We start from the raw sequence: 16,426 nt of genomic DNA, 5'->3' as shown, positions 1-16,426 counted from the left end.
GAAACTCTGATGTGTTTGTGCAGCTCAGTATCATAGAAAATATTGTATTATTGTATACATATATATATATATATATATATATATATATATATTTGTGTGTGTTTGGGGAACTATGCTTTGTCTATACTTGAGGGGGAAAACGTTGCAGGAAATCAATGCCTAAGTCTACGCAACGTGCACAAAAGTGTCCTGCAACAGTGAGTGTGCGTACTCAAGAGTGAAAATAACAAGTGGAGGAGTTAAACTGTCAACCCCCACCAGAGTTCTGTTTCCCCCTCTCTGTTACTCTGCCACTCTGCGAGCCACAAGCCATGGCTTCAGCTCCTCAAACCAGCACCCAGGGATGGCGTGCGTGCGTGTGTGTGTGTGTGTGTGTGTGTGTGTGTCACCAGTGCATGACGCATACCCGTACCATTGTAATGTAACTCACATCTAAGAGGACCAACAGGTTCCCCCCTCACTCTCCATCCTACCATTTATCTCTCTCCTTGCCTTTTCTTTTTCCATTTCTCTGTCTGGGAAAAATGATCTGTCTTTAAACCCCCGAGGCTAAGTATCACTTTCATTCCTCATGTTTAATCCATCCATCCATTCATCGCTATTCTTCTATCAGATCATTTCTTTATCGGACCCAAACAAATGATTTGCATGTGCTTGTGTTGCGCACGGTCACCTTTGTGTGTGCATGTGTGCTTGCGTTTGTCGCCTCTCTAGGACATTTTCTGGCATAAACACTGACCTTGTCAGAACCAGTAGTCCTCATGGGGACCAAAACCTGGTCCTAATGAGGCAGAACCTCATTTCCAAGGAACTGGTTAAGATTAGGGGTAAGATTTTAATTGTGGTAAGAGGGGCCGCTAGGGACGCTTAGATTAGGCTGTGCAAATAAGTCAATGCAGAGTCCTTAAAAGGAGAGCTGCACAAACCTATGAGTGTGTGTGTGTGTGTGTGTGTGTTGGAAGGAGAGAGTGAGAGAGACAGTAATGATGACGACTGTGCACATAAAAAGCAGCATCTGGCCTTAGAGGGCTTGATATGTGATGATACGGCGTGACCCTTTCCACATTCTTTAACAATGAGTGAGGCTGTGCAGGAGGAAATGGTCACTGTAAGTCACCTTCAGGTCCTCCACACAATAGAAAAAAAACACAACAGACGTTTAAATATACGTCAGCGCACAGATAATACGCTCGCGTGAGACGAACGTACGCGCTCCCATATGTTGATGAATATGCATACATTCATGCTGGCATACATGTGCATATTCACACAGATAATTAATGGTGGTGGTGGCGGTGAATCCCCTCAGCTGAGGGAGAGTAAATTGCTTTTTCACCCTCCACAGACTTCAGGCCTCGCTCGTTACGTTGATGATGCCAGAGCCGCTCACAAAAGCACAAACTGTCTGCTGAAACGTCCCTCCTCCCCTTGTGCTTCACCCACACACCCACACACACAAACACACACACACACACACACACACACACACACACACACACACACATCTTTACAAAGTATAATGGCAAATTGGTACACACACATACACACACACAAAATGCTTGAGCACCCAATTGATTGTGAATATTCCTACAAAGTCGACGATGTGACGGAGCATCTTTGTCTGTAAACAAGTATACTGACACTGGTGTTTTTTCCAGTGTCAGCAGAAAATTCTGCCTTCATCAGCATTGTGTGTGTACGTGTATGTGTGTGTGTGTGTGTGTGTGTGTTCTTGCATTTGTTTATGAGAACTTATATAATTGCAGTCAACGTGGGTGAATAAGTCACTGAGTGAAGCCACTCCAGGTCTCCTCTGGGCCACTTCACTCCACTCTGCTGTAATTTATTTGTCACTGCTTAATACAACAGCTCCCTGTGGTCGTTATATTTTCCGTTACAGCTCTGTCCACCTCCTCTGCTTATGCAGTCCACCTCTGCTTCACTGCTCTATACTATATGTTTTATCGTCAACAATATCGCTTCATCCGACATCTGATCCACTCCTCCGGTAAAGCCGCTTGGAGAATTGTAATCAAAAGCATAAATATCCTAAGCTGCTTGCCATTACTATTCAGAAAACGCCCTCCAAAGCCCGTGTCAACCCAGGTGACTCTATAAACTTTTATAGAAATTGACTGGAGATGAAAGTCAGACGTTTCAGGTAAAGCAACAGTTTTGTCTCTTTCAAAGGCCTCTCTCATTTCAAAACGAGGAGAGTCAGACATTCATTCCTCACCTCCCACCCAGACTATTTCAAATCATTGTGCGCTGTCATGTATCTTCCATCCTTTTCTTACCTTCAGTCTGAGTCTGCTGCTTAGCTTTTATTTTTGCTTCAGTAAAGGAGACAGCGTCTCCCTTTTTACATTCACTTTCTCTTGTTATTTGCTCCCGATATTGTTTTGATGCAAACAAAAAATCCTAGCCTTGGCATGGACATAGCTGTGTGTTTTTTAAATACATCATTGGCACCATTTATTTAAAAGAGAAATTCCATCCAACATGTATAATAGAGCTGAAACAATTAGTCGAATCAATTAATAAATTAATCGTCAACTATTTCAATACTATTTCAAAAACAAGATTTCTGATTGTTTTTGCTTCTTAATTGTGAATATTTTCTTTATTTCTTTGATCCACATAACAAAGAAATCATTAAAACTGAATCATTTTGGTTTGTGGACAAAACAAGACATTCAAGATCATCACCATTTCCAGGTTTGACGAAAACTGATCAACGTTTTTTAACATTTCTAACATTTTATGGACCAATAATCGACAGATTAATCGATTACAAAAATAATCGTTAGTTGCAGCTCTAATGTATTGACTGGATTGTTCCACCTTATTGGATCGGCTGGTTTAAAAAGTGATCCAGACGTAGCTGTTAAACCTATAACTCTTACTTGATTCATAAGGTCAGTAAAGGAGTTAATGGTCTCATTTGCTAGTTTCAGGTCTTCTTTTATAGAACATGATGTCAATTCTGTAAATCATGTTCCCATTTAGAGAACAATAGAAGATAAAGCACAGCACATATTCTAAATGAATAGAACCAGAGTGACTGACAGCTGGTATCATCCAAAAGGAGCCTGGTTGCAGGTGATGTCTGTGAATTTCTGGTTGCAAAAATTGACATGGCACCGCTCCAGTTGTGATTCTCTCAGCTTCAAAGCGGGGGTTCACTTTGCAACCGTAGGATTATGTGCACATACTGTCTATGTGCTCCCCTCTTCTAACAGCAGTCTGACAATCCGTCCCAGCAGCAGGTCACCTTTAAACGTCTTTTGGTTTTTTCCGTGGCAAATTATGTCACAATTTATAACATTTCGTTTCAAATGATCACAACCTGAAACCTTGAGATTAGGGTAGAATTTCAAAAAAGCTAGTTTTGCAGTACTGATTCAGTTTTTTTATCATTCATAGAGAGACCAGCAAAAGGGAAATTGTCCTCTTGATCCTCTGATGCTGCGGTCGCACCAGAGACACAGTGACATGTTTCGTGTGGTACATTTACAAACAAAGTCAATGCACAGACATGCATTTCCTGTTGGCTGGGATGGATGTGGATAACCCAGTGTATTTTCATATAATTTGCTCCATTTGCTCAAGTGGAAAACGTAATATGACTGACTGTTCATATCTAGTGGACAGTCAGACTGGTTCACGATGGAGAAGAAACTGTAATCACTATGACACTAAAAGTTGTATCTACATAGACCAATTAAAAAAAGGAAAAGGCTCGGACTAAACGCGGCAAGAAAGTCGGTCAAAGTATCCACCTCCAGTATTCGCGCCACTCAACGCAAATTGTTGTTTTGACCGCAGCATGTCACTTTCTACCTCTTCTGTAGCCTAAGTTCAATAAAGGTCTCATATTATGCAAAACAGCTTTTTAATCATTTAAATCCTTATATTTGTGACTCTGGATGCCCTACCCGTTGCTAAAGTGTGAAAAAAGTTGACTCACTCATGTTTTTGTGGTCCTCCTCAGTCTATATACAGGAGATAAAACACAACGTCACAATGCGCTAAAATCCTGGAATTGTTGTCTTTGTCCGTAAAACACGCGAGAGTGCTGGCGAGGGCAACATTATCCGAAAACCGGAAGTCCGCGAAAAAGTTCTATTCTTGGCTCCACAGTGCAGCACAGAGTCCTACACAAACTTCCAGCCTCAGAGGATTTATCTGTCCAGTGGATACATGTTATATATGATGGCAATGTGCCTGCTAGAGCCTGCAAATGATCACTTTCCCAAATGCTAACTGCTGTTAGCTCCCAGCAGCCTCTGTGTTTTTTTGTTTATAAAGAGATACTACTAAACAGAGCGTTCTGAACAGGGCTGTTTTGGCAGAGTGATTGAACTGCTGCGGTGCTTCATTCTTATGGTATTTTGAGCATGTCACAGACTTGTTCATTAGGACACTGGGGAACTAGGTTAACTTGTATAATATGGGACCTTTAACATAGTTTAAGCCTGGAACTTCTATAGGAATCAAGTGAGCAGAATGGGTTGAGTCCTTACCCTGAAGAACTCTTTAGTGGAGCCGGAGTCCAACGTCCCATAGGCTATTTCTGTTTGTTTGGCCAAATCCTCTGCACTCTCGATGGGTGAGACCATCCTCTCCACAGTGAGGAAAGCAGCCAGGTTGGCTGTGTACGAGGAGATGATGATGAGGGTGAAGAACCACCACACGCCTCCAACAATGCGTCCCGACAGTGACCTGGAAAGAAGAAAGATGGAGGCAAAGGGACGAGGGGAAGTTGATTTAAGAGGGAGAAATGGAGGCAACACAAAAAAAAAATCAGAAGGTTAAGATAGATTTGAGAGAGAAAAAAACAGAAGATATGACAAGATTTAAAAGATAAAGGAGAGGATTTGCAGATAATACATTTGCAGTGTGACAAGTAGAAAATGAGGGGTGAAAATGACAGGGATTACAAAAATTCATGAAACACAGCAGGAAAAAACAGAGAGGAATAATAAATAAATACATCGGGGTTAGTTCCTGAGTGGGAGATATGCAACACAATACATTGTAATTTTACAAAGCATTTTCAACACCACTGTAAATGACTGCAAATGTGACACTCCTGCCAACGTAATTGTCTTTCAATCCTTGAACTAATTCGGCACCGACAATAACAACAAAGGCAACGTGAAACAGATTGTAATCAGGGCACTCCTCCTCCTCCTCCTCTTCCTCCTCTTCCTCCTCCTCCTCCAGCTCTACCTTCATTCTCTCTTTCACTTTCCTCCATATTTACTCTCTTTAGCTTCCCGTTGTGAGTGGAAGCACCAGAGTAAGTGGCAATTCATTTTGTTTACATGAACTTGCACTCAGTGGGAAAAAAAAGGAGGAGAGCAAACACAAGTGAGCACATTAGAGAAAATGAGAGAAAGCTGGGAGAAGGTGGGAAAATGCTTGAAGTTTTCTTTGTGCTGCGGTCAATAAAAGACCATGCATTTCTAATGGGCACAAAAACACCCACGCTAAAGAAAGGAGGAGGATGACAGTGAAGAGCATATCTGGCAAAACATATGCTCAGACTAAAGAAGGTATACAAATGTAAAAGAGCAATTGCTCTTCACAGTGAGTAAACACCCGTTTTGTTGCCTTTAACTTTCTATGCAAAAAAAAAAAAAGTCCAGGAAGACATTCATAGCATAAGTACGGCCATGTTTTTCTTGTTTGAAATACAAATCATTTGGTTTTCGTAGCCTTCTAAAAAGCCTTTTTATATGTATTTTAGACAAGACTTGCTTTTCAAAAGCTGCCATACTGAGCTGCCGTGCTTCCACAGCAGTCCAAACAAACCTGAGCTTCATGTTGAGAAGCAGAAGCTCACTACACAAGCCAGGAAAAACGACTTCAACCACATAAACCCCACAAATAAACCAAAGGAGAAGGTAACGTTGTTGTTAGCAAGTGTTTACATCCTGACATTCCTTGCTGATTTCATAGAAATCCATAGTTTATTATTATTAAATAAACAAACAACTCCATTCGTTTTGGTCACCTTTTGATGACATCATATGCTTTGCAAGATTTGCCTCTGCAAATCGCCATAAAGAATGCAATTTAAATGCTCTGAATGCTCTCTGTATTGGATAAAATGCCAGGACTCTTCAGTGTGAAGCTGCATATTTGCTGGTCCTGCCTTGTTGTAAAAAAAAGAAAGAAAAGAAAATGAATGGAGGCAGTTAACTAAGAAACTCTAGACTGCTTTCACTGAAACAGGTATACAGATGCTGATGGCTTCTCGGCGGAGCTAAGATTCGCCAGCCGTAGTGAGTCATGTAATCATTCTCTTCATTACCGACACAGAGAGAGTCGGTTGGTCAGTGTCGCACTTTAAAAAATGCTGATTAGTGTGTGGGGTATACAACTTTAAAAAAAGCTGGAATAACAAAGCGACTTTGGGAAAAAGACCAAGAGGATCAGTCACTTGATAAGGATGTGAACTGAAGCTCAGGATCCCATGCTGCTCACATACATCATAATTTAAGTCTATGATTATTGTCTTGACTGAGAGAGTGAGTGAGTGAGAGAGAGACCTCCAGCAGCAGAAATGACTGTACATACTGTGATTTAAGTTATTTAAACATCTAATGATTGAAGGTTCTGGCAGACCATGGTGAATGCTTTCTTTGTATCCACTGGATCCTGAGGGAAACAGCTGGCTCTTAAAGCGGACCCGAGACAGGAAGTTCCAATTAACAATGTTTTTTAGTGTGTATCTGCGTCATTACCTTGTTTACGAAGCCCTGAAGGTTCAAAACAAACAGTTCAGCCACTGCTGAGAACGCTGTGTTTTATTGTAATCTCGGGCTCAGCGAGATCTCTGAAAAAACCCGGTCTGGTTACGTTAACAGAATTTCTCCTGAACAGCAGATCCTCCTGCTCCGGGCACATCCGGTTGCGTACATTGAACCGCAGAAGAAGAATAACGTCCGTTGTGGAGGTGTTTCACGAGTGACAGTGTCTTCTGACTCTGGGTCAAAGTCATATAAGGGACTGCGGCGGGGAGTTGTGAAGAAGCTATTTTTAAACATTGTTAAAACAATGTTTTGATAATGAGTAGCAGTACATCTACCGTTCCAGAGGGGGGAGCTGCGCTTCTGAGAGCGGGTGTGCTGTTTATGTCACTTCCGGGTATTGGCCAATCACAAGACAATTATCACAACACACTGATCACAACACACTGTCTTCTGGGTGTGAGATTTATTTCTGAAATATCGCAGCTGAGGAAAGCATCAGAAAAGAGGATTTCTATCGGCTAGTTTACAGCAACTAGGAGGTTTTTGACCATAAAAACAAGTTAATGTATGTAAGTAGACCTCCATAACTAACACATATGTGCAACAGGACCACTCTATGTGAGCGTTAAGCTACAAAGTGCAAAACTATGTTCACCAGCCTGATGCTTAGTTTGTCATTTGCTGCGGCACAGACAGTGCTCATAGTTCAGTGGGCCTTTGTGGATCCTGCTGACATCAGACCTATGAGATTGAAGGGAGCTGTGGTCAATAAAGAACATTCAATTTTAGCTAAATGATGTTCAAACAACAGCAGCAGCAAACTGCAAACTTGTATCGCACCTATTTATTGGCTGACTCATTTCGCAGCTGTTGGGTGACACCTCCTCTCTCTTGCTAAACAGAGACGTGATGATTTTTGTTTTAAGGAGTGTGTGTGCTGGTGTTGGAGATGTTGCACTGTCATCTGACTCAGCATAAATTGTGGAGCAACGCCACATTCTGCTTCTCTTCAAAAGCGAGCACAGCTCTTAATCCTTACACACACACAAGACACACACACACACGTAAATATGAATTGATAGTGTTTGTCCTTGGTTTTATGGTATTGATCCGTTTACCTGAATTAATGAAAGTGACATATACTATGATGGATAGAGCTGCTGTGTGCTTTAAACTTACAATATTAGGAGACAGTGGAAACACATTTTTCAGAAGAGTAAAGCTTACCCTTTCTTTTGATTATAATAAAAAAAATATAAACAATCTATACAAATGACGTGAGGAAAAAGAAGATGAAGAGAGGCAGGGAGGGTTGAAAGGGTTGGTATCATTAGAAACCAATTTCCATGGGTTCTAAAGGGTGAGCAGGGGTGTGTGGTCTGAAGTGATTGGTGAGACGGTAAACAAGCCTTGGCAGCATTTGACTGTAATGTGACCTGATGAAGTGAGTATGTGATTTGATTGGATGCTAAAAGAGAATTAGAATGAGAAAGGAGGTTACAACAACAACAATGCAGACATAAAGTGCCGGATAAACAGAAAAAAAGACATTCAACGGCAGGTGAATTTGAATTTGATTTTCCCACTTTATTGTGTGTGTGTTCCTAACTGTTGTATTGCTTTCAAAATGTGACAGAACAACAGTGCAGCTACCCGATGAACCTGCTGAGCGTGAAAGCAAAGGTTCATGTAGTTATTTGGGAACATTACATTACAGGAGTGTAACTTTTACCTGGCTGTAAAAATGTGTTTCTGAACATTGGGCAGCTACAGTGTTCAGCTATTTCAGCATTTTTAAACAATAGCATATGTTGTCACCATTTATTTGTGGGGTTATGTGTTTAATACAGGGGTTGTTATTTGTAACATTTATTATGGATATTATGGATATAATGCTTATGTTATAATGTGGAAGGAAACCGAGGCACTAGAAGGATATTGCACTAATAAAGGAATGCACTTGCATTTTATTTTAAGGCTACAGGACTGATGCTTTGAAAGAAAACCACAGAATGTTACAGTTGTTCGGCCGTGAAAATGTGGCTTTAAACAAAGCTTAAACTATGTTTGTGTATATAAATACTCACTATAATAAACCTGATCAAGTTTTAAGAAGGAACTTCATATCAAATACAAACAGTTTGAGTTAGTCTTCTCAAAACCAAACACAGTACATGCTGCGTTCATCAACACCACACACTAGACTCACTCAAACATATTTTTTTCTCATGTTGTATGTATTGTGGATTGGCACTTTTAATCTAACACAGAGCATTTAAAATGTCTCAGGAGCACGAACGACAGTTACCACACAGAGGACAGGAAAATTAATTAGCCGGTGACAACATGATGAACAACATGGTGTCGACTTCTTCATGTGAAGTCGTTGATTTGTTGGAGAAAACGTTGACTTACTAGAGACAGACGTAACATGCTCGATTCAGCACGTGTGAGTTTAGCACACATGCACTGTGGTGGTGTACGTGGGACGAGCTTAACAGTGATGTCCTTGGGTTTATTTTTATGCCTGTGTGAGTGAACCTGCGGTAGGGGAGTGTGCGTAAATGTGTGGGCAGCCTGTGTGTTGTTGTTGTTTTGTGTGTGTTGGTATGCAACAGGCGAGTTGTTCTGTAGCAGGTCATGTATCATCTATGATAGCAGACAGATTGCCTTTGCAATCCTCTGTGTGAAAGATTAATGGCATTCTGGTTCTTTCTTTCTTTCTCGCTCTCTCTCTCCCACTCACACACTGGTTTCCATGACTTCAGAGGACATTACATTGACTTATATTCATTTTCTGGAGACTTACTGGAATCCTAACCATTATTACTACTGGTAATTCTAACCCTGACTCTAACAATAGCATAATCCTAACATTAGGCTAATTTTAAAAAATGTCTTCTTAACCTTAAAATGTAGTAATTTACATTATTGGGGCCTTGATATGATATCAACTTATGATATAAGTGACTGTATGAGCAGATTTAGGTCCCAATAACATAAGGAATACCACGCACGCACGCACGCACGCACGCAGGCACGCACGCACGCAGGCACGCACGCACGCACGCACGCACGCACGCACGCACGCACGCACGCACGCACGCACGCACGCACGCATCTCTCCATTAATCTCTCTCTCTCTGCAGTCTATAAAGAGAATGTAAGATACTAGTGGCTGACAGTCACAACAGCTAGCTACGCTAAAGCTAATCAAAAATGAAAACATTTGCGTTGTGCCTAATGAGGTTGCACAGTGTTTGCCCTACACTATTGCTAATCGCAGCCTCGCTCGATTACCTTTTGAAACAGGTTGGCCAAGTCGGCCGCAAAGTAGTAGCATGCGTTTATTATGTTAGCCCTACGCTAATGCTAATCGTAGCCTCACTAGCTAACCTTTGGAAACAGGTTTATCAAGTTAGCCACAAAGTAGTAGCATGCTAATTCAAAATAAATATGTGCTCGCGTATTGGTGAATGGGCACCGACTTCGTCGTATCAGTATAACACCAAGTTCTGCGCTGTGAACCCTGTGAAAATGTCTCACCCACAGTGAGGACAGCCTCTTCACTCCCAACTCCCCACTCCACACAGCGCAGCTGCTGTTGATGAGCTGCTGCCTACCGCCTGGTGTAGCGTGATAAATCAGCTAAAGTGCAGTGTGATAAATCAGTGAAAATTAAAATTCGTCTAAAAAAAATTGAAAATCAATGATGCACACCATCGGGCCATGCTCAACCCATATCCAAAGTCTTAGGGCAATCTGACTAATTGTCAGCAAGATATGCCCGTCACAGACACACATACGCAACTTGCTTTATAGATAGATATTTGTGGTCAAATTAGTACATCCAATCCATTTTTTTCAACATGAAAACCTATTGATCCAAAAAGAAAAAAAAAATCTGATGCAATTGCAAAATGCACACACACGCATGAATGTACACACACACACCTTTGTGTCCTACAATGGTCAAACACTACTGTGCGTACGTGACAGAGTCTCAAGGATCCACTTACAAAGATAATCCCACAAGCTTTAGGATTTTTGTAAGCAGCAGATGGAAAGAAAGAAAAACCTTGCCCGTCGTCCAACAAGTGTTTCCTTGTATCCAGGAGAAATCACACTTCCAAACCTCTCTGAACAAAGCAGACATGAAGGATGTCATGTGTTCCATCTGTTATGTAAATCATGTGCTTGTTAGAATCTCATTTCCTTGTGTGTTAAAACATGCCAAGAGGAAAATGCAACTGTTTTTGCTATTCTTTTTTTCCCCACTGGGAGAAAGTGTTGGTGACAGACATGTTACCAAATGCTGAGTGTGACAGTTGCTTATGTGTCTGATGTTTTGTGAAACTGAAGCGTGGCAGTGTGATTACACACAAACAAGGACAGAAGGACACTGAAAAGTCTTTGTCTTGCTCTTCTGGTCCTTTATCTTCTCGTCTTTCCTCATTCTCTTACTTGGACACCGAGTGTGAAATAAAGTGAATTAAATTGCGAGTGAAACGACTGGAAAGACTCCACGGTTACTGGAGGCAGAACAAAAGCAGGCAAACAGACACATGTGAAAGAAAATTTGATTAATAGATATGAGATTAGGTGCGGCAGGCAGATAAGCAAACATAATCTGAATAGCAAAACAGAAGAAGAAAAGACACATTAGAGTGTGGATGAGAGAGATTATTCATGGCATTCATAAAAACTATCACCGGTGAAGTATCAAAACACAGTATTGACTAAGTTTTAATTGGTGACCTTGAGTAATCATGAATTAGTCAGTATATTTCAGTGTTAGTTAGTCATGCCATTAGCTGGATCCGATGCTGCCATTAACTATTCAACACACCCACAGCTCTTTTACTCAATACACATACACACACAGGAAGAGAGCTGTAATTTCAGATGTGCATTGACAGAGACGGATCCAATCCCTGTGGGATGTTCACGACTGATCATCTTACCCTCTCTTTCAATCTTTCGTTCTTACTCTGGGATTTTCCTCAACGCACACCATGTCACTTCACTGCCACTGTAATTCTGTCACTGCTTTTTTTGAAAAAAAATAAAATAAAAAATCCCCTCCCATCACCCAGCTGTCCGTCACTTTCTTGCTGCCAGACCAGGCCAAATCACAAACATAAGAAATCCTAAAAGCCAGGCGGAAAGATGAAAAGGTAGGTGGTGTATATGCCTCCTCAAGGTCACTCTGACAAAGTGTTAGACTGTGAACGTGTGGTCATGTCTGCTGTCTGCGATCGCCTTCATGCTTGATTGGAAAGGTGGAGGATGACGCATGAATGCATGTATCTATATGTTGGGATGGTAAAAAATTAAAAGAAAGAAGGATAGATAGATAGATCAATAGATAGATAGATAGATAGATAGCGTGAGCGGGAGAGAGAATAGAGGGGAAGTACAGGAGTGTGTTACACTCTGTTTCTCAGACTGCAGTGATGACTGCAGCAGAGAGAGACCACGCTGAATACCAATGGGCCCGACTATGGCAGCTCAATATACAATACACAACAGACACAGTCTCACTAACACATACACAGTATCGACACCAGCTGGACCATCAGATGTAATGAACACACACACACACACACACACAGAAATAAACATAAATAGTAAACAGACAGCTTCCGAGAGGACAATTTCCTTTGGTAGTGGTGCTTCCGACACTTTACTGCCAGTTCCTCAGCAAAGGTCCGGCTCATTAGTGAAGCGGTGCTTTAAGGTACTCGCAGACGAGAAGGTGCTCATGGTAACTAATGGTCCCATTGAGGCGCAGTATTAACATCTTTCCCGAGAGATCTGATGACGACTGATCACAAGCTCCGTTCGCGTGTTCACACCTGGCATTGAATCTGTCCCGAGTGTGTCTCCTGTGACCACTTGTACCTCGTTTCTCCGCTCGCTATGCAAATACACAACAGATGTTAGGTCTGTTCACAAACGCAGAGTGGTGTCGTCTTTAACCGGTCTGACTGCACAAATTGGCGCATTATCAGTGTGTTAGTGTGTGTGTGTGTCACTTCGTATGTAAGTCAGTCGGTGCGTTCAGTGCTACCATGATTTTAAAGGAGACATATTATGCAAAGTCAACTATTTAAATCATTTTAATACTCATACTTGGGACTCTGGAGGCCCTGTGAGTAGGCAAAGTGTGAAAAAAGATGACTCACTCATGTTTTTGTGGTCCTCCTCAGTCTAAGTACAGGAGATAAAACATGTGATTTTGACTTGCGCACTCATTGCTACGTCACATTGTGCTGTAATTGTTGTCTCACGGAGCTCCGCTTTGTCCCAAAAAAACGCCAGAGTGCAGGCGAAGGCAATAGTATCGGGAAGAGCGGAAGTCTGCAAAGTGCTCTATCCTTGGCAGCACAGAGTTCTACACAAACTTCTAGCCTCAGAGGATTTCTGAACAGGGCTGTTTTGGCAGGGTGATGGAACTGCTGTGGCGCTTCATCCTTAAGGTTTATTTTGACCAAAGCATGTCACAGACATGTTCTTTAGGACACCAGGGAACTAGTTTAACTTGTAGAAATAGGGTATAGTATGTCCTCTAACCATTTGGACAGACACGTTTTGCAGCGATTACTGTTAATATTGTGCCAGTAGCCACAAATAAACCAAGGTATGGGTGCTGAGAAGACACACATTCTCATTGTGTGCTTTTTAATTTTCAGATCTGTGGACAGTGGCACAGAAAACTATGATAAAACACGAACTTTGATGCTCAGCGATCACTGCTTTCAAACTCTCGACAAACTCTACGAAACACAACTTTGCTCGTCTCTCCACAGGATCCACCTTTTATGTGTTTCTAAGTAATGTATTTCGTTATAAATGCACAGAGAAATTACAATTCACAAAGCTCAATTTCCATGTGCCTTATTGGCCTGAATCAACACATCACATAGAAGAGAGTTATGCTCTGTAATTGGGACTCTGTGGACTAGAGAAACTCAAAGTAAGTAGAGACACTCGCAGGACGTAGGCTCTCTCCGGCTCTGGTATGTGTTCTTCTTTATGATTAATTAGTTCACTGTGTTGTTTGTTGACATTGCTGTGCAGCTATAGGATTAGAAGGAGACCTGAAGAAGCCGTCTTGTGATTTAATTATGTATTTTCCTTTGTTACAGCCCTTGCACATTTGCACTGATAGTTTAGGCTTATGGCTTTGTCTGCCCACAGAGGTGAACCAAAGAATTAGAGATCAAAGGAGTACTGAAGAGGGAGAATAATGATAGGACATGATGATACCCTAGACATGCATTCCCTTTTTTAAGGCCATGAGCAATTTCTGCAGAGCACATTCAGTATAGGCTCATCCATCACCTGATTCTTATGACAGAAAGCCATGTCTGCAGGCTTATTTAATTTCTTCATCAATGACCCTTAATGAACAAGTTAACTCTCTGATCACTAGCTCTTTTAATTATTCTTTTTTTCCCCTTTCTTGTGTAATCATAAATGGTGTCATTACTCATGTATATTCAGCTTATGAGGAGTACAAACGTCAGACTTCACTCCCTGCAGCATAAACTTAAAGCTGCAGTGCAGAATGTTTGGTGATTTGAATGCTGCGTCCGTCGTCTGAAAAGGGGCTCTGTCAAGCAATACTATCAAACCTGACTGAGGGAGCATTTAAGTGTCTACAGGGACAGCACAGAGGCAGCCGCTAGAAGCGTTAATGCTGTCAAACACTGAACAGCCTGTTTGAGCAGTAGAACTCACTTGTGAAACTTGTCATGGGAGCATCTTTGTGTTTTCAGCCGTCTCGCTTTGCTAGAGCAATGTTGCCGTTTTATCCTCCATCTGTCTCTTGACATAAAATGAATCCCTTCCTGTGTGCATTGTGGGCGTATGTCACCAGGTGACATCAGGATTGTCCATTGAATCTAATGGACATTTTGTTTAAAAGTTGGTTTTAGAGAGAAAATGCTGAAGTGATGGTGTCTACTGTTTATTCTGTCTAACAAAAACAGGGGCGTTTTGTCTGAGAGCTCCTTTTGGACGATGTTCTGTTTAAGCTTGAACACTAAACCTGGTTTATGGGCAGGAATATTTGCATCATATGATTCGATTGGCTGGCACTTGGAAAGATGAACATTTCCCAAATTCTGCCTTGAGCAATGCGAGTAAAGTGGAGCAACAGACCCACAATGGTTGAAAATGAAGGGGCAGCTTCTTTAGTTGATGTCTCCACTGTGTATGCACGAGTCGCGCACACCTGTCCCCTCCACCAGACTGCAATCATTGGCTACAGGTGGATGCTGGAGGAGTGTAGTGATTAAATGCAATAACTCCAGCAGCATGATCGTGGTGACAATGATGATGATGATAATGCAGCGACGCTCACGGTGAGGGGTGCAGCAGTGGAGGCTTAGGCGGAACAAAAACAGTGAGCAGAGCATGACTGATTAAAAACTGTGCCGGGAACACGGTGCAAAGAGCAGAGAGTGTAAAATCATGAGGCTTTACTCAATTTATGTGTTGTCTCTGTTTGTCTCATAAGCTCCGAGAGGCACCGAACACCGTTGTTCAGGCGGGGAAGCTTTAGATCGATGATGACAACGACTTCAACTCGGACAAATCCTGATTACCACGTAAAGCGTGACATAAACCCCCTTGATCTAACGTACTGCATCCTGCAGAGTCTCAGAGCTTCGGAATTTTAAGTGCATATTAAATCACTGAACAATGTCTTACACCGGAAAACTGGAAAACTGTGTCTGACAACTTTTACTATTCTTCACTTGTGTGAAAAGCCCAGTAAAGAATGAGAGGAGTAAAAAAAGTGACATATTTCAAATCGTCAAAATATAATTCAGTATTTATAACTGCAGTAATCTGGCTCTAAGTGACACGACGAGGTGATTTATATGATTAACACTGACTACATATCACATCATAATCACTATGGCAACTGCAGTTTATGCACAGAGATCTATAAGAGGTGTGTGTTTGTGTGTATAACTTGTGTGTCTGTCTGTGTGTGCAGCTGGTTTTGGGACAAGAATTGACCTGTCACTCACAGTAACATGGGGAGGAGTGAGAGTGGGATGTCAGGTGTCAGGTGAGGAGAGAGGACAAGAGAAAGAGTGAAAGCAATAAAGGAGAACAAAGCATCCGGAGGACATAAGTAAGGGCAGCTGGTGTAGATGTAAAGTTTTGTTTTTTTCTTTACTTTATGAACAAAAATATGTTGCAGAAATGTTTAAGAATAAAGTTTGGGATGTTTAAACCATTAAGGCCTGAAACGCCAAGAAAAAATGCCTCTAAAACCTGAGGTTCAATGCCTACTAAATGACTGATTTCTCAGCCTCTGTAGCAGATATAGGAACACAATTCAAAAAGCATTGGAGACCTTACGCATGTGGCTTTCCAGGGAAATTGAGTTCATTTAGATACAAAAAAATGTAAAAGTAAAGTGAATAACTATTTTCAATTAAAAAAACAGCAGGAAAATAAAGTAATATCAACGCCTTGATTTAGTCCTGATGGACTGTGAAGAACAGGAACAGCATGTAATGACTCTAACAGTCTGCTTCACATGTGACGGTGATGGTGCTTACAGCGCTGTGGCATCTGCAGGTAAATCCACTGTCACCCCTGGTGTGCGCTTGAAAACACTCCGCAGATTACGTTGG

General features: G+C 41.5%; 1 protein-coding gene across 3 annotated transcripts in view; it reads right to left on the bottom strand.

Annotated features, from left to right (window-relative positions):
• gria4a (glutamate receptor, ionotropic, AMPA 4a) overlaps window positions 1–16,426 on the bottom strand; it is a gene marked incomplete at both ends in the record, with an annotated part of 108,190 nt that overhangs the window by 12,833 nt on the left and 78,931 nt on the right. For all 3 annotated transcript variants that reach the window (XM_083886687.1, XM_083886688.1, XM_083886686.1), the window contains one exon: window positions 4,527–4,725. In XM_083886687.1, coding sequence (XP_083742813.1) covers window positions 4,527–4,725 — 199 coding nt within the window. The remainder of the gene's footprint in view (window positions 1–4,526; window positions 4,726–16,426) is intronic.

The sequence above is a fragment of the Microchirus variegatus genome (assembly GCF_963457635.1).
Source record: "Microchirus variegatus genome assembly, chromosome: 3".
Taxonomy (NCBI): domain Eukaryota; kingdom Metazoa; phylum Chordata; class Actinopteri; order Pleuronectiformes; family Soleidae; genus Microchirus; species Microchirus variegatus.
Note: the sequence above shows the minus strand (reverse complement) of the source record. Positions and strands in the feature narration are given on the sequence as shown.